The sequence below is a fragment of the Mustelus asterias genome, chromosome 5 (assembly GCF_964213995.1).
Source record: "Mustelus asterias chromosome 5, sMusAst1.hap1.1, whole genome shotgun sequence".
Taxonomy (NCBI): Eukaryota; Metazoa; Chordata; class Chondrichthyes; order Carcharhiniformes; family Triakidae; genus Mustelus; species Mustelus asterias.
Window position 1 is genome coordinate 146541895 of NC_135805.1, and position 23961 is coordinate 146565855.

Consider the following 23961-nt stretch of genomic DNA (forward strand, 5'->3'; position numbering starts at 1 on the left):
ACACCTCCCCACTTTCATCATAAGCCGACCACGGGGGACCTTATCAAACGCCTTACTAAAATCGATGCATATGACATCAACTGTCCTACCTTCATCAACACACTTAGTTACCTCCTCAAAAAATTCTATCAAATTTGTGAGGCACGACTTGCCCTTCACGAATCCATGCTGACTACCCCGGATTAATTAGTGAGAGAGAGGGTGATGGGGGAAAGAGTCAGAAAACGGGAATGAGAGAAAGAGAGAGAGTCCGAGAGCAAGAATGAGGCAAGCAGAGAGAGAGAGAGAAAGAGAGGGGGATGGGAATGGGGAGAAGAGAGATGGTGGAAGAGAAAGAGGAGTGAAAATGTGGGAGTGAGGGAAAGGCAAGCAGACACAGAGAGAAACAGTGGGAGTGATAGAAAAGAGATAGAGAGATAGAGAGGGACACGGATATGGAGAGAAAGAGAGAGAAAGCAAGAGAGAGAGAGAAAGAGACAAAGAGCGAGGGAGAGAACTGGCAGAGATAACATTACAGATACCAATTACGGAGACAGAAGTCCAAAGGCAAGACACATATTGTGATATGCTGAGAGAAATACTTAGTCAGATCAGAGATTAGAGACTATCACGAGAGACACTAAGATTAATATCAAAAATTTGGAGAAAGGCTAGAGCAGAGATTTGGAGGGGTGATGATGTGCAGACTCTCAGAAAGTGAACAATCCCAAACAGAAATAGGTGTTTGATACTGAGGACAAATTGATTGGAAGTGAGCTAGATGACAAAGTACAAATCAAGATGCCTTTAATGACGAAACATGATTAAAGCAGCAGACAGTCGTGCACCTGCAACAAATGTTCCCAGAGGTAGAAACGCAAACAGAGAGTGAAAGGGAAGATATGACTGTCAGAAAGCGAGCGAATGGAAGGTCGACGGTAATTGGAAGAAAGGGGAATAAGTGAAAAAAGAAAAGAAAAACATTCAAGACTGCAGTGAAATGAAGATATTGAGGGAATGAGGGCGGTAGAGATAGATAGATGTAAAGATGGAACAGAAGACGTGAACAGAAGCCAACCAGTTCTTAAAGATACAGACAATGTGTCTGATCTTCGGGTAAGCGTTCTCCAAGGTGGCCTTCACGACACACGACAGCGCATAGTCGCTGAGCAGAAACTGATAGCCAAGTTCCGCACACATGAGGATGGCCTAAACCGAGATGTTGGCTTTATGTCACACGACCAGTAACCCCCACAGCTTGCCTCCTGTCCTGTCTGGAGACAATACACATCTCTTTAACCTGTGCTTAATGCTCCCTCCTCCACTTACATTGTCTGTATCTTTAAGAACTGGTTGGTTGTAGAGATTTGCATTCTAATCAGTATTCTGTAACTTGATTTTGTGTCTCTGTGCCCTGTTTGAGAGCAGGTTTCCACTCCATCTGATGAAGGAGCAGCGCTCTGAAAGCTAATGGTATTTGCTACCAAATAAACCTGTTGGACTTTAACCTGGTGTTGTTCAAACTCTTACTGTGTTCACCCCAGTCCAACGCCGGCATCTCCACATCACAAATAAAAGCAAAGCAGCTGTGGACGATGATTGGTGCTGATTCGATATTTGCCTCTTCACCAGTTTGAAAAGTTCCTCAATTACCTTCTAAGCTGTTTTGTGGGAAACAAAAGTCAAGTTTGCAATTGGACATCGTCACCATGGGTGACATTCCGGATGCTGCAAAGGTGTTCTGCAGTTTCCTGTTGAATGAATTAAGCAGCAACACCCTTTGAAAGCAGCATAGAAACATGGAAGCATCGAAAATAGAAGCAGGAGGAGGCCATTTGGCCCTTTAAGCCTGCTGCGCTGTTTATTACAATCATGGCTGATCATCCAACTCAATAGCTTAATGCTACTTTTTCCCCAGAACCTTGCATCCCATTCGCCCCAAGTGCTATATCCAGTCGCCTCTTGAATATATTCAATGTATTGGCACCAACTGTTTCTTTGGTAATGAATTCCATAGGCTCACCACTCTTTGGCTGAAGAAACATCTCCTCACCTCCGCCCTAAATGTTACACCTGAATCCTCAGAATGTGAGCCCTGGTTCTGGACTCCCCCACCATCGGGAATATCCGGCCTGCATCTACCCTGTCTAATCCTGTTAGAATTTTACAAGTCTCTCAGAGATTCCCCCCTCATTGTTCTGAACTACAGCGAAATTTTTTTTAACCTAGTCAATCTCTCCTTGTCCATCAGTCCCACCATCCCCAGAATCAGCCTGGTAAACCTTCGCTGCACTCCCTCGAGAGCAAGAACATCCTTCCTCAAAAAAGCAGACCAAAACTGCACACAATAGCCTAGATGTGGCCTCACCAAGGCCCTATAATTGGAACAGCACATCCCAGATCCTGTACTCGAAACCACTCGCAATGAAGGCCAATATACCATTTGCTTTCTTTACTGCCTGCTGCACCTGCATGCTTACTTTCAGCGACTGGTGCACAAGGACACCCAGTTCTCGTTGCACACTCCCCTCTCCCAATTTACAGCCATTCAGGTCGTAATCAGCCTTCTTGTTTTTGGTTTCAAAGTGAAAAACCTCACATTTATCCCAATTATATTACATCTGCCATTGATTTGCCCACTCACCCAACCTGGCCGGAATATTCTGAAGGATCTCTGCATCTGCGTCACAGTTCACCCTCCCACCCAACTTGGTATCACCTCGAAACTTTGAGATGTTACATTTTGTTCCCTCATCCAAATCATTAATATATGTTGTGAATAGCTGGGGTCCCAGAAACGACTGTTGTGGCACCCCACTAGTTAGTGCCTCCCAATTGGAAAAGGACCCATTAATTCCAATTATTTGTTTCCCCTCGGACTACCAGTTTGCTATCCATCTCAATACACTTCCCCGAATCCCATGCACTTTAATCTTACACAACAATCTCTTGTGCGGGACTTTGCAAACGCTTTCTGAATGTCCAAATATACCACGCCTACTTGTTCCCCCTTGTCAACTCTACCAGTTGCATTTTCATAGAATTCCAAAAAGATTTGTCAAATATGATTTCCCCTTCATAAATCCATGCTGCCTCTGTCTGATCCTGCCACGGCTTTCTAAATGCTCTGCTACAAAGTCCTTAATAATGGATTCGAGAATTTTCTTCACTACTGACGTCATGCTTACTGGTCTATAATTCCCTGTTTTCTCTCTACCTCCTTTTTGGAATATTGGAGTGACATTAGCTACCCTCCAATCTGCATAGACTGTTCCAGAGACGATAGAATCCTGCAAGATGACCACCAGTGCATCCATTATTTCTCGAGCCATTTCCTTAATACTCTGGGATGTAAGTTATCAGGCCCTGGGGATTTATTCCCCCCTCAGTGCCATCAATTTTCCCAGCACCATTTCAATACTAATATTGATCTCCCTCAGTTCTTCCCTCTCACTAAATCTTGCATTCTCCAACATTTCTGGCATCTGATTCGTGTCCTCTTTTTTTGAAAACAGAACAATGTATGTATTCAGTTGATCATTTCTTTGTACTCGATTATACATTTCCCCGTTTCTGTCTGTCCGGAATCTACATTTGTCTTCACCAACCTCTTTCTCTTCACATATCTGTAGAAACCCTTAGTGTCACTCTTTATGTTCCCTGCAAGCTAACATTCATACTGTATTTTCACCTTCTTAATCAATCCCTTGGTCCTTCTTTGCTGAATTCTAAACTGCTCCCAATCCACAGACCTATTATTTTTCTTGGCCAATCTATATGTTTCTTCCTTAGATCGGATACTCTCTCTAAATTCCTTTGTAAGCCATGGATTGACCCTTTTACCCATTTTGCTCTTGTGCCAGACAGGAATGAACAGTTGCTGCAGTTTCCCCATGAGCTCCTTGAATGTCTGCCATTGCTTATCCACTGACATCCCAATATGTAACTCTCCCCAATCTATCAAGGCCAACACACGCCTCATAACCTCATACTTTCCTTTATGCAGATTCAGCTGCCTCGTCTCCGAATCAACGACTTCACTCCCCATCTTGATAAAAACAAAATCTATCATGATATGGTCACTCATTTCCGAAGGGTTTCATACAGCGAGATTTGCAATGATTCCTTCTCATTGCATAGTGTGCAGTCTAAGATGGCCTGCTCTCTGGTTGGTTCTTCCATATATTGGTCACGAATACCATCCCGTTTACACTCCAGGAATTCCTCCTCTACGGCATTGTACATAATCTGATTTGCCCAATCTATGTGCTGATTGAAATCACCGCATATTACCGCCAAATTGTTATTTTACCGACCTGAAAATAATCCCCAGAAGAATGCCATTATTCAATGAAATTCTGAAATTGTAATCATGGTCAAAAACACAGGGTAGAAATAATCTTCAATGTTCAAGTCAATATACTTAACTTGCCAAGTGGATCCTTAGACCGCCAGGAATTCTTGTCTCTTTTCATTGGAATTTCTCTGTTGATTTCATTTATTTTCTCTAATGGGATATAGGTGCTGGTGGCAAGGTCAACATTTGTTGCCCATCCCTAATTGACCCTGAACGCAATGGTCTTTTTGGGATGTCAGGCATGTGTCAGAAACAGTGCAGTCTGTCTTGAGTTAGATATTAGCAAACCTTGGTTTGGATGGCAGATTTCCTTCCCTTGAATCGAATCTATTTGTATGATTTTGGTGATCGCTCAATGATCATCATTACTGAGGCAATCCTCAAAAGAGAATCATTAACTTAAAAAGAGCCCACCAGCTAATGCGGCCTGATTTGAATCTGTACCTCCAAGCAGTAGCCTTGGTCTGTTGAACACTAGTCCAGTGATTTCACCTGAAAGGTAAGAGGAATGGAGAAAATGCCTTTGTAATTTGAAAAGTACCCTAAAATATTAATGAGCAGCTTTTGAATATATTTTCCTTCTTCTAGTGCGTGTAACTGGTGCCGTTCTCACTTCCAAAAACAACGAGACTCAGGTATCCCTTGGTGACCCTTTTGTTCTGCAGTGTCACACGAAGACTGGCACTGCGCCACATTTCCTCTGGCACAGAAACAATCAGCAGCGAGAAAACAGCACCTATTCTTATCACTTCAGTGAAGACAGGAATTAACTCATCATCAATCCAATCCACATCGACCATTCAGGGCGATATTATTGTGTCGCTTTCAATGGTAGGGCCAATGAAGTGCTCTTTAATACATCTAGTAATTGCATCAATGTCACGAGGTAATAGTGTCATGATATTACTCGGATTTCATGAGTAATGTTCCTTCTGGTAAACAGAAGCTGTATTTAGCGCATCATTATTATGTCAGAAAGGGTGTATGGAAGCTCGGGGGAAAATTTATACTCAATTTCTGGCCAATTAATCAAACTTAACAATGTGCGGGAATGTTCCGAAATAAGCAACTAGCATGTGCTAATGCCCAGCTAAATGTTCTAATCTAAAATAAATTGGGAATATATTGGAGACATTGTTATAATGAAACATGAGTACATAGCCAGATGCCCCAGCCTAGTGCTCTGGGGACATGGGTACAAATCCCATCATGGCATCTGAATGTAGGTGGGTGGAATGAGTTGATTATAAACATGCCCAATTTAATGATTCAATACTTTCCCCCCTTACATTCCGCTTGAAGGAAACACTGCGGGAAAGCAGTACAAGATGGTGGGAGACCTGATTCTGCATCAGCAAGAATGGTATGGTTATCCCTCGACTGTGCGAATTGGCCTGCTATACATATCACCAGGATGGAAATGTGGCCAGTGATACTACATCAGGAATTGAGATCAGATTATTTGACCTGAAAGTGTTCATAGAATCCCTACAGTGCAGAAGGAGTTCATTCCGTCCATCAAGTGTGCACTGACTCCCCGAAAGAGCTTCTTACCCAGGCATTATCCCGGCTAATGTCAGTAACCTACACATCTTTTGACACGAAGAGCAACTTGCCATGTTCAATCCATCTAACCTACACATCCTTCGGCAAAATGGAGTAATTTAGCAGGACATAATAACATTACAAAAGGATACAGGCTAAGTGAGTGGGGAATGGAGAATCATGTGGCCATGTGTGATTCTCTCCCCTTTTGCCAGGAAGAATACAGAGAGGCATATCATCGAAATGGTCAGACATTGTGCATTCCTTACATGCAAAGGGATCTGGTTACCCTAGTATATCTATCAGGAAGTTTTATGTGGAGGCACCACAAGAAGTTATGAAAGCTGAGAAAATATGTTTTATTGCAAGGGGAATTTGATTCAAAAGGAGAAATGTTATGATTCAGTCACACAGGATAGGGTGGGGGGGGGGGGGTGCACAGTGGCACAGTGGTTACCACTGCTGCCTCATAGCACCATGGACCCGGCTTCAATTCTGGCCTCGGGTCACTGTCTGTCTGGAGTTTGCATAATCTCTACATCTGCTTGGGTTTCTTCTGTGTGCTCCCACAGTCCAAAGATATGCGGGTTAGTTTGATTGGCCATGTTAAATTAACCCTTGTAACAGGGGGATTAGCAGGGTAAAAAAAGGGGTTACGGGTATAGGGCCTGGGTGGAATTGTGGTTGGTGCAGACTCGATGGGCAGAATTGCCTCCTTCTGCACTGTCGGGATTCTATGATATTGATGAAATACATTTGAAGATGTTCATGCAGTATTGTTCTCCTTTGGGAAGAAGGAATGTAAATGTCTTGGAAACTGTTTAGAGAAGGTTTACTATTACTTCAGGGGCACTGAGTGAAATATTGGATCTCCCTTCGTCACATAACCTCGGGACGATGTAAAAGACATAGACTGCAGTCGTTAAAAAGTATCGTTATCCAGCAACTTCTGAAGGGAAATGAGGAAAACGACAATCAATATAGGCCTAACACAGGACGTTCAAATCTTGTGATTCAATAATTGGATTAAAATGTGGGAATGTGATCGGGACCCAGACGAAGAAAGGAAAGAGATAAGAAACAATGAGAAAGAAAAAATGCAAGTGTAAAACACATTGTAACTATAAATAAGTTTCGGAGCTGCGATACAGGGTTCAGTGCAAATGGAAAATGAATCAATAATGTTGTTTTGCAGAAAGTTGCACAAATCCCACTTACTCATCAAATAAGTGACGACAGAAGCCCAAAAGGCGTCAATTAAATGAGTGAAGAATGTTAAGGCAAAGATTAATTTGGGGATGATCTGGCATCAATATTCTGGTGCGAGTTGAAAATATTTTCAATTTGCTTTCACAGTGGGGTGACACAAAAGCAATTCATGAGCATAATACTTGGAATTCATGTCCTCCAGAGCAAGGGGAAAAGGAAACAAGGTATAATATTCATTTCTGCAGCAAAAGAAAAAGCATTGATTAGTTTGTTTTTGAAGCTGGAGGAAAAGAGATGGCGAAGGCAGAAGTCATTTTGGCGCAGATTTTATCATGCAGTAACAATTGCGCAGATGGGGTGGCTTTTTAAATGTCATATATAGAATTGTTTTGCGTCTTGATGGAATATTTTTTATTTGCTTTCAATGCAGAATCGCACAATTGTGGCCATACCTCCGTTTGTCTACTTCTTATCATCATATTGATCACATTGATTACCTTTCAACTGTGGGAGAAGTGGACAGGTGAGCAATGTAACATGGGGAACTGATTGGCTCTTAGGGCATGGGACATGCTTCAATTCGTTCTATATTGAAATTCAGCATTACACAAGTTGCAGAATGTCTTGAAAGGAAGATATGAGTTACTGGAAATCGCGTGATCAGAACAGTCAAGGACTGAATCATAGAAATCATAGAAATCATAGAAACCCTACAGTACAGAAAGAGGCCATTCGGCCCATCGAGTCTGCACCGACCACAATCCCACCCAGGCCCTACCCCCATATCCCTACATATTTTACCCACTAATCTACACATCTCAGGACACTAAGGGGCAATTTTAGCATGGCCAATCAACCTAACCCGCACATTTTTGGACGCCTACGTTGGGGAGCTGTTCCACTTCTTCTGGACATATGGGCGAAGGAGGAACAACACCTGACAAATGTGTATAGCAAAGAAAAAACATGTTCGTGGGTATGGATGACATTATGCCATTTTGTTTCCATGCATTAGGTTGTCAATTCAAGTTAAAGATTTCTAATGATTTTGGAGCAGCCTGTCAAGTAACCACCTTATCAGAGAAAATGAATATTTGCGCGTCGAAATATCATTCCTCGACTGTTCAATCGTCATTCAGATTTTTTTTTTAAAGTAATAAACCTTCATTGGCTTTTTTCTTCTTTCTATTACATCTATCTCCCTCAATCAAGCATATAATTCATTCTCTTTATTCCTAATCGTGGCACGTTTGCAACTTTTCTTCAAATGTTTTATCTTATTCTTGTTCTCAAACCACTCGTTAATGCTTTGTCTTTATGTGGTGTTCTGCACTGATCCCGCGTTCAAGCAAACCTTCTGACGGAAAGTTCCTCGTTCAGTTTAGGAATGCTTATGAGTGACACTCCAGCTAACACTTTCTGGTGGCAACACCATCAGTTGCTCTTCACATAGGATTCATATCCCCTCTTGAGGGCGCTTTCCTTTTCTTGTCTGAGCCATGGCATGGAACTTAAATAGAAATTCCCCACATAAATCGAATGGCAAGATGGAAGTACAGTTCGATCAACAAGGACCTCAAGATCCGACTCAATGGTGTATAGCAATCCACTATTGTGCAAAAAAATTATAGTGAAGAACAATTAAAATGTTAACTGTTCGCATAATACTTAAAGAAACCAGAGATCACTCTAAGCAATAAAAAGGCGATATTTAATGTAAATACTGCAAAATAATGTCTCTCCCATTTTCATTATCCAGACAATTCGTCAAATATATCCACGCCACCGAGGTAAATCCGCCAATTTACATCAATGCAGCACAATTACGTTGCATCTGAACAATCGCAATGCATTCCACAAAGCACCGCTTGTGAACAAGAGGTCTTGTTCACGATTGGGACTCTATAGAAGCAAATGGGGACTTTGTGGTTGCAAGTAGGAGAGCAAGTGGAATTCAAAGCAGAGTATTTCGTTTCCACTATTGGTCAGTTAAGATATGGCATGGATAATTTCACAGAAAATTTGATTGCCTGTCTGCAAAATGGATCTGGTACTTCTGTAGAAGAAAATAGTTTTCTTTACCATATCTGTAAGAAATCTTTCAATTTCAGCTTTGGTGTGTTGGACATGTCGTAAGGAATTCTGGCAGTACTATTTGGTAGACTTTTTATGTTACAACTGCGAACCTAGTTCAATTAATCCAGAAGGTAAAGAATATTCCGGAATCCTTGACAGAATTGTAAACCAGGAATATTGGTCCTGATAGGAAAGGATGACACCAGGACATTACTGAGAATCAATGGGGCCTCTGAAGATCATAGAATTCGTAGACGTGGGAACATCAAGACTTAGAAGTACTGGCTGCAGTATTTTCTGTGATGCCTCTCAGTAGTTGTACCATCGTACAGAACATAAAACAAAAAAAAATGTCGGCGTTTGCAATAACAGCACGATAATTATTGTGAGTGACATTATTCAGCATAGCTAATGGGACAATATCATATGTATGAAAGTGATGATGAAATTGAGGTTTTTGATTCATTTCATTACAGTTTCCTGGTGGATTTTTTCGTGCAACCGACCAGGGATTAAGTTGCCTTAGATTTAATATGCTGTCAAGACTCAGGTTTTACTAGAAATGTCGCAGTAAAAGATTCACTTGAAAAGACTGATCATAATATTATTTAATTCAACGTTAAGTTTGAAAATTACATACTTTAAACACAATACACATATCAGAAATTTAAACGTAAGCCTGTTATGCAAATTTGTGGGGAGAAATGTCTAAATACGTTCGAGCAACTACGCTAAAATGTTTGATATTGATTTAACAAATCTAAATATTTAAACAAGTAATTCAGCATATTTAATAAAATATTTGTAATTGAAAAATGCAAGCAGATATTACAGTGCTTCACTCAGGAAGTCGAAGTAGAATTTTGAGGAGTAAATAAATTTAGCTGTTAGATTAGGAGCAAATTCTCGTAAAATGATCATATTCAGTGAACTGTATACATGTAAGGTTCTGATATTAGCATAAATCGCCAGCAAGACCATGGTTGCTTACTGTCAGAATCAATGCATTGACTCAGTGGAGATTAAGAGCATGGAAAGATAGGGTAAGCCAAATATTCTCTAGCTGGGAGAAGATAAACCTACTTTGGACAACATGTTTAACAATAAAGCTGTTTCAGTGGAATCTCTGAGATCGTGCTGTCACTGCGAGTGCTGTTTCAGGTGTCTCACTAAGATAGCGTTTTCCATGCGGAGTGTTGTATTTGGGAGAGTGCTGTATTTGTGTCCGGTGTCTCTGTGAGATAGTGCTTTCTCTATGTATGTTTGAGTCTTGAATAAATGATTGTAAACTGTACCGTGTCTCCTGCAGTTACTTTGTAGAAGTCAAACATAACAGTCGTATTTGACGCAAATAAGAGGTGCATCTTTCTGCAAAGAAAAATGGCAATTCCAATGCTTAGGAGTGTTTTTTAAACAAGTAGTGGACTTCAAATTGTGGGCAAAACAGGTTAAATGTAGATTTTCAGATTAAATTAGTCAGACATGGAAAATAAGTTCGTAAACGATTTATTCAATCTAGAAAAACGCAGAGATTATCCAAAGTAAACAATGATTCCTTGGAAACAGCGACGGGATATCAACCAGGAGAAGGGAGAAATGGTAGAGGCATTTAAAATATACTTTCTTCTGCAAACGAGAAGGGTGAAGTTTCATGTTAGAAATAAAGGCAATCCTAGGGGGATCAACGAATCAGACAATTTTGACAAGACCAATTGCAGAAATTTAGCTGTTAAAAACTGACAATAGTCCCAGACACTTGGTATTTTACACATTAGGCTTCTAAAAGCGATATAGGTGGAAATGGTGGGTGCATTATTTATTACTCTGCAAAATTCCTTACATTCATGAACAGTCCCATCAGATTGGTCTGGCCTACACGTGACTGCAGTGCCACAGCTCTGTGCTTGACTCTCATCTGCTGGGTGAAATGGCCTAGCAAGAAGCTTTGTTGCATCAATCTCTACGAAGTGAATAAAAAGGAATGAAACCGGATGGACAACCTGGTATCGACCTTGGCACCCGAAAAGACAACGGCAAAACTAACAGCCCTGTCAGTGCTTGCAAAGTTCTCCTCACTAATATCAGGGGGCTAATGCAAACATTGGGAGAGCTGTCTCAGTCTAGTCAAGCAACAGCCTGACAAAGTCATTCTCATGGAACCATAACTTACAGAAAACATCCCAGGCATCACCATTATCATCCCTGGATAGGTCCTGTCTCACCGGCAGGACAGGCCCAGCAGAGGTGGTAATACAGGGTATACAGTCAGGAAGGAGTTGCCTGGGAGTCCTCAACATTGACTCTGGACCCCATGAAGTCTCATGGTTTCAGGTTAAACATGGGTAAGGAAACCTGTTGCTGCTTACCATGTGCGTCCTCCTTCAGCTGATGAATCAGTACTCCTCCATGTTGAACAACACTTGGAGCAAGTACTGAGGGTGGCAAAGATGCAAAATGCACTCGTATGGGCGAATGACAATGTCCACCACTAAGTGCGGCTCGGCAGCAGCACTACCGATAGAATTGGTCGGATCCTAAAGGCTATAACTACTAGACTCGGTCTGCAGCACGTGTTGGGGGAACAAACAAAGGGGGAAATATACTTGACCTCATCCTTACTAATCTGCCGGCTGCAAATGCGCCTGTCCACGGCCGTAAAGGTACCAGTGACCACTGTACAGTCCTTGTGGAGACAAAGACCAGCCATCACATTAAAAATAACCTCCATCGTGTGTGTGGCACCATTATCCTACTCAATGGGATAGACTTCGAAAAGATCTACCAACTTAAGACTGGGCATCCATGAGGCGCTGTGGGTCATCACTAGCAGCAGAACTATACTCCAGCACAATCTGCAATCTCGTGATCATGCATTTCCTCACTCAACCATTAACATCAAGCCAGGTGATGAACCCTGGTTCAATGGAGAATGTAGGATGGCATGCCAGGAGCAGCAATAGGGATTCCTAAAAATGAGGTGTCAGGGAGGGATATTATATATATATATAGATATATATATATAAGAGTTACACACATAGATATATATATATATCTTATATATATCTCTCATATATATATATATATCTTACATATATATATCTCTCTTTTATATATATATATATATATAGAGAGAGAGAGAGAGAGAGAAAGGGACGAGGGAAAAAAGGGAAAAACAGAACCATATCCAAAAGACAGGCAAAAGAAACAAATACCAACAAAGTGAATAATAGTGGTGAGCAAAGAAAGACAGAAATTGGCCAAAGACAGTCTGTGAAAGAAGGAGTTACAGGCAAGAAGAGAAGCCGTGTTAAAGAGATACAGTAGCCGATAGCAGAAATGACAGAGAAGCAAAATGTGAAGATATAGCTTGTTTTTCTTCCTTCGGGCATTGTAGAGTGTTGATGAGGTTACTGATGTCGATTGTAGCTGTGTGGCTCAAGGGCGGGATGTAGAGAGTAATGTTGAACAGTTGGCTTCTTTACTGGAGAATACAGAATGCTGTAGTACAGGGATTAATATTAGGGGCACGGCTATTTTTCACATATTATCGACTTGAATTTGTACACAAATGGTCATAGAGTCATAGAGGTTTACAGCATGCAAACAGGCCCTTTGGCCCAACTTGTCCATGCCACCCTTTTTTTCAAAAACCCCTAAGCTCATCCCAATTGCCTGCATTTGGCCCATATCCCTCTATACCCATCGTACCCATGTAACTATCTAAGTGCTTTTTAAAAGATAAAATTGTACCCACCTCTACTACTACGTCTGGCAGCTTGTTCCAGACACTCACCACCCTCTGTGTGAAAAGATTGCCCCTCTGGACACTTTTGTATCTCTCCCCTCTCAGCTTAAACCTATGCCCTCTAGTTTTAGACTCCCCTACCTCTGGGAAAAGATATTGACTATCTACCTTGTCTATGCCCCTCATTATTATATTGACCTCTATAAGGTCACTCCTCAGCCTCCTCCGCTGCAGAGAGAAAAGTCCCAGTCTATTCAGCCTCTCCATATGACTCAATCCATCAAGTCCCGGTAGCATCCTAGTAAATCTTTTCTGCACTCTTTCTAGTTTAATAATATCCTTTCTCTTATACAGTGACCAGAATTGCACACAGTATTCCAAGTTTGGCCTTACCAATGTCTTGTACAACTTCAACAAGACATTCCAACTCCTGTATTCAATATTCTGACCGATGAAACCAAGCATGCCGAATGCCTTCTTCACCACTCTGTCCACCTGTGACTCCACTTTCAAGGAGCTATGAACATGTACCCCAAGATCTCTTTGTTCTGTAACTCTCCCCAACACCCTACCATTAACTGAGGAAGTCCTGCCCTGGTTCAATCTACCAAAATGCATCACCTCACATTTGTCTAAATTAAACTCCATCTGCCATTCGTCAGCCCACTGGCCCAATTGATCAAGATCCTGTTACAATTGGAGATAACTTTCTTCAGTGTCCACTATGCCATCAATTTTGGTGTCATCTGCAAACTTACTAACCATGCCCCCTATATTCTCATCCAAATCATTAATATAACTGACAAATATCAGTGAGCCCAGCACTGATCCCTGAGGCACACCGCTGGTCACTGGCCTCCAGTTTGAAAAACAACCCTCTGCAACCACCCTCTGGCTTCTGTCAAGAAGCCAATTTTGTATCCAATTAGATACCTCACCCTGGATCCCGTGAGATTTAACCTTATGCAACAACCTACCATGCGGTACCTTGTCAAAGACCTTGCTAAAGTCCATGTAGACAACATCAACTGCACTGCCCTCATCTACCTTCTTGTTTACCCCTTCAAAAAACTCAATTAAATTTGTGAGACATGATTTTCCACTCACAAAGCAATGCTGACTGTCCCTAACAGTCCTTGCATCTCTAAATGCCTGTAGATCCTGTCTCTCAAACTACCTTCCAATAACTTACCCACCACAGATGTGAGGCGTACTGGTCTGTAGTTCCCAGGCTTTTCCCTTCAGCCCTTTTTAAACAAAGGCACAACATTTGCCACTCTCCAATCTTCAGGCACCTCACCCGTGACTATCGATGATTCAAATATCTCGGCTAGGGGACCCCAATTTCCTCCCTAGCCTCCCACAACGTCCTGGGATATACTTCATCAGGTCCGGGGATTTATCTACCTTGATGCGCTTTAAGACTTCCAGCACCTCCGTCTCTGTAATATCGGTCTAGTTTTAGCATTTATTGCAAAAGCATTTGAGTACAGGAGTAATTCACAGAATCATAGAATCCTTCGAGTGCAGAAGGAAGTCATTCGGCCCAGTGTTCCCGCACCGCCAAAATCCCACCCATGCCATATCCCGGTAACCCCATGCATTTACCCTGCTAAATCCCCCGAACACAAAGGGACAATTTTGCTTGGCTCATCCATCTAACCTGCACATCTTTGGACTGTCGGAGGAAAGCTATTGCCCCAGGTGGAAACCGATGCAGAAATGTGGAGAATGTGCCAACTATGCGCAGACAGTCACCAGAGGCCGTCATTGATCCTGGAACCCTGGCGCTGTGAGGCAACAGTGAAAACCACTGTGCCACCCTAAATATGCCATGTCACAATTGACCAAAGCGTGGGTGAGACCGAACGTGGAGTTTTTTTTCTCTATTTTTTATTTCAGGAAGGATATGCCTGCTCTTGAGGGAGTGCCGTTCATGTTCACCAGACTATTTCCTGGGACAGCGTGATTGTCTAACGAGGAGCGATTGAATAATGTGGACACATACTCGTGAGAGTTCCAAGGAAGCTTGTAACATTTTTAGATGTCTTGACAATGTGGATGTAGAATGAATGCTCCACCGGGACATAGGGCCTCGAACCATGGGACACAGTCTCAGAATAAGGGGAAGTCCATTTAAGATTAAAATGGGAGGGTTTTCTTAACTCAGAGGGTTGTCAGTCATTGGAATTCCCGTTGCCAGAGGGATACTGAATGTCAAGTAATTATGAATGTTCAAAGAAACATATCAATAAATTTTACATACTGATGGAAAAGGGACGTGGGGCAGCAGGGAAATGATGTAGAGGTGGAATTGCAGCTATCATCTGTTTTTGCATTGACGAGAATAGCCTACACCTGAAGGTGTGCACATCTGAGGGAAAATTATGAAGAAACAAATGGATAGGAATTCTTCTGGAGCCCGCTGACGAACTCAAAACATCAGTGCATAATTGGTAGCAGAAATTGAAAGCAGAAAATTGTGCAACTTTTCACTTTTGTGGCAAGACAATAGGAGGCAATATGAGGTGAATTATAAAATTTCATCGGGAGCATTGGAAAAAAATATTTTTAAGGATTACAGAACTTTCAGGCATGCAGCATTGATCGCCCTTGCTGTCGATCCTAAATTTCCCAGAAACAGAACATTTCAAAATGCAGTTGACAGTACGCCACATCACGTTTCGTCCAGACTCACACGTCGGCCAACGTTTGATTGCAGATTTCCTCCCCTAATGGGTTTTACTGCATCAGATTTCTTTTATGACAATCGGCGATGGTTTCACAATTGTCGTTAAACTTTTAAATCCAGAATTTTATTGAATTCAAATTGCAACAACTGCCATGGTGGGATTTGTACCCAGGTCAACAGAACATCACCCTGGGTTTCTGTGTTACTGGTACCGTGACAATTTCAACAGTCACCGCTTCCCCTTGATGCGAGCCGAAGGCAGAAACCTGTCTCATAGAAAGATGGGGCACCGATCTTCCAGCTTGTTTTCAGCTTTACTGGCAGATTGGAGCAGGCCGAAGACAGAGACGTGAGTGTGAGTGTAAGACAGTGAATTGAAGTGCAGGTGATCTGAAGATCATGCTTACAACCGAGCGAACTAGTTTTCAGTATATCCATTCGTTTAAGGGATCGATCAAGTACAGAATGCATCAGTAATTGGGGGCTGTGGTCCAAGGTCAGTGTTAATCAGCGTAACCAAGGTAAGGGTAACAATGAGACATGGAGACAAGTGGTCGATTTCACCGCTGGACATTCAGGATCGAAGTGATGGAGCACAGAACTGAAGGCTCTGATTGAAGAGCAGAAGGTCGTTCTCAGATCCCGCCAAATCTTCCTTATGGAAAATACAGTTAAGGGACATCAGAATTAATTAAGTGATGAAGTGGCATATCCATTCTCTGAGGTTCAATTTTTATGTTAACACTGATTTAAAAGTCTGGCGTCACTAGTGACCTTTTGTCAGTGACCAGAGAATGGTAGGTGACCAATCAGTCCTGTTCCTTAAATGCATTCTTTCATGGGATGTGGGCATCGCTGAGAAGGCCGTCAACTATTCAGCATCCTTAATTACCCTGAATTACCCAAAACATTATCCTGGGTCATTGGGTTACTAGTCCAATGACATTACAATTCCGCTGCCTCCTTTACTGAGATTTGGAGGGAGCTATTCACTCAGCAGCGGGTATTTGGAATTGGGGGGGAGGGGGGGGCGAGGGTCGCTCAATCATTGAGCATGCTGAAAGTAAGGATCGATCAATTTCCAGGTACTATGAACATGAGGTATATTCAGACTCATGAGGGTGTGGGGGTGGAGGGGGAGGAGAGGGCGGGCAGAAGTGGAGTAGATGTAGATGATCAACCCATGAAATGTTTCAACGGAGGAACAGGATCGATGGGCAGAATGGCCTCTTCCTATGTTTCTACGTGATCAACGGAGAGGATAAAACTTTCACTGTAAGTTCACACCGAATTTCAGCTCAACCTCGTCTAACCAACTTTTTCCGAATAGCATTATTCATTACGCCAACCAGCTCATTATTCGTGATATAAACAATTGCATTTTGAAGGTTGCAGCTGTATCTGGACGACACCGAATGTACTCGTGTTTCTGTTGAGACAGTCACTTACCTGGGAAACATTGCTAACCAAGTTTCCTGTTGGGAAGGTTGACGCATATCAATGCAGAAAGAGAGGCGAGGAAGAAGATGGCTCCAATTGTGGCCCGGATAGCAACGATATTAATCCGTTCTGGAATCAAATAAATATATTGCATGACCAGCAGAATATTGTTTCAAGTACTGCAGGATCAACCGAAACCTTATGCATGATTGAACTTGGATGTTACACCATCCAGGCATCAGCTCTTTTCTCCTGGAATGCTCATGCAAGGTACTGCCCTCTGTGCATCTTATTCAGACATTGTCTTTCTTTAAGAACTGCAAAACCCAGATTGTAGGAACACCAACTGGCCTAAATATTCCTGCATCTCGTTATGTCATATTGTTGCCTTATGGACCCATCCACTGCTGCGTGTAATTTCACCTCATGATCCATGCAAGAACACTTTCTGTAAGCCAACGGATTGAGGTATTACCATCTCTTATTAGTTATGTTGTCTCACTAGAATGATGGGGTTTCTCTGCACTCCTTCAGGCTCCTTAAGCAGCACGTCCCATCCCCACAGCTAGAAGGACAACAGATATTGTGGGGACACTATCATTTGGAATGTACTCTCAGAACCACTCAAAATCCTGACTTGGAAATATTTTGCATTTCATGCAATGTCGCTGGGTTAATATCCTGGAACTCCCAGCCTAATAACATGATGTATGCATCTACAGCACATGGACTGCAGCTGTCCACCGCCTTCTCAAGTGCAATTAGGGATGGGCAGGAAATGCTGGCTTAGCCAATGGAACATATATCCCTTGAATGACTTCACCAGAGTTTGGAAAAATGTGAGGTGATCTTATTGAAATCCACAAAATACTGAAAGGAATCGAAAGGGTAGATGAAGCTAAGACTTTTCCCTTGTTTAGGAAGTCTAGAAACAAGGGGTACAGTTTCAGAATAAGGAGAAAGTCACTTAGAAGTAAGATGCGACAGAATTTCTTCAAACAGAATGCTGTGTATTCTTAGAATTCTCTCACCAAGTGGACTGTGGGAGTTCAGTCATTGAATATGTGGTGGCACGGTGGCACAGTGCTCCGGTTTCCTCCCACAGTCTGAAAGACATGCTAGTTAGGTGCATTGACCCGAAAAGACGCCAGATTGTGGCGACTAGGAGAATTTCACAATAATTTCATTGCAATGTTAATGTGACTAATACATTTACTTTACTTTACAAATAATCGTTGGTTAATAATTTTGCTGTGTGATAATCCTGTACTAATGTACAGATCACCTCTAATTCAATTGCAACTGGCTGTGGTTCAAATTATTCAATGTCATAGAAATATACATTCATAGAAAATAGCAACAGGAGCTGCCCTTGTCCTTTTAAATGGTAACGGCCGTGGATTTGGAAGGTGCTGCCTAAGAAACCTTGGTGAGTTACTACAGTGCATTTTGTAAATGGTCCACACGACTGCCCCTGTTTCTCTGTCGTGGAGGGAGTGAATCTTTATGGATGTGGTACCAATCAAATAGGGATGCTTTGTCTGGGTGTTGTTGGAGTTGTACGCATCCAGGCAAGTGTAGAACACTGTGCATTTTAGATTGTGGACAGATTATGGGGAGAGTCAGGAGGTGATTTACTCTCGGCAACATTCCTGGCCTCTGATCTTCTCTTGTAGCCACGGTGTTTATATGCTGTGTCAAGTTTAGTTTCTGGTTAATGCTAACCCCCAGGATGTTGATAGAACCTCTGAACGGTTCATAAACTGATGATATCTGATTATGGGACTCAACTAAAGTACAAATCCAAAGCAGTCAGCTGTTGATAAATTTGTTATTACTCATTCAGACGATGTGGCCGTCGTTGGCACAGAAACAGCATTTTTTGCACATCCCTGAGGCTAATTAAGAGTCAAGAACGTTTTTGAAAATCTGGAGCCACGAGCAGGGCAGACCTTGTAAGGACAATAGATTTCCATCTCTGTAGGGCATAAGTGAACCTCATGCATTTTCTTACAAACATCTGCAATGGTTTCAAGTTTCTCATTAGACTTATGGTTACAGAGATTTTGTTATTGAATTCAAAAGTCACTATCTTTCATGGTGGGGAATGATGTTAATTGTCTGCCCAATGGAAGGGGAGTATTGTTGATCAACAGCTGTAGAGTAGGTCATTCATCCCATTTCCGACAATTTCATCGGGAGAGATAATTGGGCGGACTCTAATAATACTGTCCAATGTGCAAAGCTATTTTACACCTGACTAAATAACCAAAAATGCACATCCAATCATCAATAAGTAAAGTAATTAAAGAGACGTTCATAAAGTTGTATCTATTTCAATTTAAGATAAAAATTTCGGGGAGTATCTAGATCACTGTTATTCATCTGCCTGTGTAGAACAATTATTGGTTAAGCAATGAAGTAACTCGTTGTCTGGCCTACTTGGTAAACACTATGACTTGTAGGGTGATGCCCCTTTTGCACTTCTCCAGTATTTCCAGACTTTTGTTTTCTACCTTTGCCGATTTTGAATTTCCAACTGAGTGCCGAACTAACTTTGCTTTTGTTTATCCGAACATCAGATCTCAATGTCAGCCTCAACCAATGATGATGTTAGCACTAGAAGCCTTCTACGCTCAACATTGGACTGCAGAACTTAAGGTAGTAAACCTTCCCCTCCATTTTGTATTTTATTATCCCCTCATGCAAACATTTCCTTGTTCTCATGTTTGTTTTTCTTAATTTGTCTCAGACCTTTGTGCTGCTATTAAGACCTACTCTGGATCAAGTTTTGTTTCTTTACACCGATCGTTAACCTTCTCTTTCCCCTTTTGCCCTATGGTTTATTTGTCATTTAATCTCCCTCACGTTTCTTCTTAACTCTGACCTTCGCTATCCTGCTAAACCTGAATCACCACCCTTGAATTCAACTGCATGAAATCCATCACATTATCACTTCTTTTCAGTTACAAACACTCGAAACGTTAACTCTACTTCTCTGTCCACAGATGATTCCAAATCTACTGAATTCTTCTAGCACCTTTTGTTTCAATTTGGCACTGACAATGCTTGTGGACAATATACAGTCGCACGTATCTTTAATGTTCCCAACTGTGTAATTTGATGAGTATACAGGTCCATTGGGATGCCCAAAAAAGTGCACCTCGCAGCGATACCATCCTTGATGCTCTGAATTAAAATTCCTTAGTTCTAATGTAGAAGTTGCATTCAGAACGGGTGTCTCAGTTAAAATCGAACCTTCTCGGTAAAAAGCTCAAATTACCCCATTCCCAAAGGGAAAGCTGTAATTACATCTGAGTTACAGACTTTGGTTGACCCACATGATTCTTGGCACAGCCTCAATGATAAATGAAACCAATTCTGTTGCAAAGAAATAACTGAAATTAGGAACGAGGCAGATAATCGTTCCTTAAATCACACATGATTTTTTCTGGATAAATCAATTGGTTCAGATGTGTGCAAGAGTTTATTGCATCCAAATTCAATGGTCCCAGTAGAAGCTCGAGCAGAACTGTTTCTATTCAAGTAATCATCTAATGTTCAAGAACAAAGTAAAGGACAAAGGAAAGTACAGCACAGGAACAGGCCCTTCGGCCCTTCAAACCTGTGCCGATCATGATGCCCGAACTAAACCAAAAAACGCGTCTGCCCTTCCTAGGTCCATATCCCTCTACTCCCTCTCTATTCATGAACCCAAGCCAATGTGCCAGCTTCCACCACCTCCTCTGGCAGCACATTCCAGGTACCCACCACTCTCTGCATGAAGAAATTCCCCTGCACACCTCCCTTAAAATTTCCCCCTCTCACTTTGAACCTGTGTCCCCTTGTAATTGACATCTCCATCCTAGGAAAAAGCCTCTGACTTTCCCCTCTGTCTATGCCTCTCATAATTTTGTAGACCTCTATCAGGTCCTCCTCAGCCTCCATCTTTCCACTGAACTCAATCCTCTGAACTGCCTCCAATGCCACTACATCTTTCCTCAAATAAGGGGACTAAAACTGTGCATTAAACTCCAGGTGTGGTCTCACCAATGCCTTGCATATTTGCAACAATACTTCCTTACATTTATATTCTATTCCTTTTAGCTGTCAATGCCAACATTTCATTTGTCTTCTTTATTATCTCCTTTTCTTCGATTGTTATTTATTAATTACTTGTAATTGAATTTGAAAGCATAATTGCTTGTGTATTTCTGAATTCTGCATTCTGGCTAATCTTGGAGATTCGGTCAGAGTCCTGTAGCTATAGCAATAAATCATCTTAAACCGCTCTGTGACTTTGTCTGGCTACTTGAGGGTGATGATAGTTTTGTCCACAGCAATAAAGACATCATGCCAGCCCTGTAACATGAGGACATTCAGTTTGTGGAACCAAGGAGTACAATCTACCTCACCCATTCATACATCGTTGGCTTTTGAGTCATACCTGTTACTGTGAGGACCATGGTTTTTCCACAGTGGACAATGGGGCCAAACCCATTGTTAGCACCACAGGAGTACAGGCCTCCTTCTGCCTCAGACTCCACTGTAAAGGTGAAGTTCCCTGTCCTGGAGTCAATAGCTGTCTGGTTCGCGATGATTTGACGATCACGATAGAACATGTAATCTATGGGTGGTGTGCCTCTTTGGGACTTGCATGTGAGTGTCACCCTGTCTCCAATAGCAAGGGTCGGAATACTCCAATCTGATGCAACATCTGGACAGCCCACTGGCACTGAAATGAAGTCAATCCATGAATAAATACACTTTTCAATGAACAATCACGACAACATCATAGAAGGTCGCATTGTTTCCAATGCAGAGAGGTGGCCACAGTGGTAAATGTGAAGATTCCCCATCTTATCTTTAAATAGCCTTGTGAAAAATAAATTTGACATGGATTAAAGCAGAAATGGTTTCGATTAAAACATAAATCAGGGTCAAATCAAGCCAAATTCTTTATTTTGGTTTACTCTTAGACAAGTCTCTATATTATGTACTATCTACAATGTCAATCTTATGAATTAGAACCTCCTAGTTTTAGAGCCCATCAATTCACTCCTGTTTTATCCATTAATCGTTGTGAACGCTCCATCGTTGAATACAATACATGTTCGGACAGAGAGATTGTTGATTTCTCCGGGGCATGAAGGGATATGAGGATCCAGTGGGAAAATGAAGCAGAAAACCTAAGATCAGCTGTGATCCAGTTGGGTGGCAGAATAGCCTCGTTGGGCCAAATGTCTACTCCACTAATGTCTTCTCTTACCTGAAGGATGCTGAAAAAGTAAATGTAACTGTTGTCTGCTTCAGATTACAATTGGACTCATTCTTCCCACAGTCCAAAGGTGTGGGTTAGGTGGATTGGCCATGCTAGATTTTCCTTTCGGATTGTGCAGTTGATGTGGATTGGCCATGCTAAATTACCCTTAGTGTTCAAATATTAGGTGGATTGGCCACAATAAATTGCCCATCAGTGTCCAAAGATGTGCAGGTTAGGAGGGTTGGCCATGCTAAATTGCCCCCTTGTGTCCAATGATATGCAAGCTAGATGGGTTGGCCTGTGCAATTGCCCCGTAGTGCCCAAAGATGTGTAGGTTAGGTGTATTCTCCATGGTAAATTGCCCCTTAGTGTCCAACGATGAGCAGGTTATATGGATTGGCCATGCTAAATTACCCTTTAGTGTCCAAAGATACCTAAGTTGGGTGGATTGACCATCCTGAATTGCTGTTTTTTGTTCAAAGAGATGTAGGTTAGATGGATTAGCCATGCTAAATGTGTGAGGTTATGAGGATAGGTCGGGGAAGTGGGCCCAGGTAGAGTGCTCTATTGGAGGGTCAGTGTAGAGTCCTTGGGCTGAGTCTGCATTGTAGGGGTTCTATGGATTCTCCAAGTATATGCGGATGAAAGAATCCTCAATGGAATAGCATTAATATTGGGAGGCAGTGGCACAGTAGTATCGTCACTTAACTACTAATGTAGAGACTGAGGAGAAGAGCTGAGGACCCGGTTCAAACTTGAGTTCATTCAAAAGAATCCGGAAATAAGTGTTTACTGATGACCATGAAACCGTTGTTGATTGTCGCCAAGGCTGATCTGTTTCACCAATGGAAAGAATCTGCCATCCTTACCTGGTCTGGCCTACATGTGATCATGATACCCTCTCAAATGCCCTCTGTTAGGATCATACAATCATAGAATCCCTACAGGGCAGAAGAAAGCCACTTCGCCCATCGGGTCTGCACCGACCACAATCCCACCCAGGCCCCCTATTTAAGGGAAGATATACTCCCATTGGAGGCCAACCAGGGGGTGGAGGGATTTTCTTATGAGGAGAGGTTGAGTAGAATCATAGAATCCCTACAGTACACAAGGAGGCCATTCGGCCTATCGGGTCTGCACCGCTCTTGCAGTGGTTAGCACTGCTGCTTCACCCTTCACGCGAAAGGGCCCGGGTTCGATTCCCGGCTCGGGTCACTGTCTGTGTGGAGTTTGCACGTTCTCCCCGTGTCTGCATGGGTTTCCTCCGTATGCTCCAGTTTTCCCCCACATTCTGAAAGATGTGCTGGTTAGGTGCATTGACCCGAACAGGCGCTGGACTGTGGCGACTAGGGGAATTTCACAGAAACTTCATTGCAGTGTTAATGGAAGCCTCACTTGTGACTTATAAATATACTTTACTTTTACTTTTATATATTTACCCCAATAATCCCGCTAACCTTGGGAGACTGAGCAGCAAGTTAACATGGCCAATCAACCTAACCTGCATATCTTTAGACTGGGTGGCACCTGTACTCAGTACAGTTCAGAAGAATGAGAGGCGATCTTATTGAGACATATCAAATTCTCAGGGGCTTTGACAGGGTAGATGCTGAGAGGTTGTTTCCCCTCTTGTGGGAGAGTCTAGGAGCAGAGGG

General features: G+C 42.2%; 1 protein-coding gene across 1 annotated transcript in view; it reads right to left on the reverse strand.

Moving 5' to 3' along the window:
- Window positions 1–13409: 13409 nt before the first annotated feature.
- Window positions 13410–23961, reverse strand: part of LOC144494204 (Fc receptor-like protein 2) — a 56432-nt gene continuing 45880 nt past the window's right edge. Inside the window, exons 7-9 of the mRNA XM_078213806.1 lie at window positions 21491–21778; window positions 17053–17172; window positions 13410–16258 (exon numbers count right to left, since the gene is read on the reverse strand). Coding sequence (XP_078069932.1) covers window positions 17066–17172; window positions 21491–21778 — 395 coding nt within the window. The 3' untranslated portion in view covers window positions 13410–16258; window positions 17053–17065. The remainder of the gene's footprint in view (window positions 16259–17052; window positions 17173–21490; window positions 21779–23961) is intronic.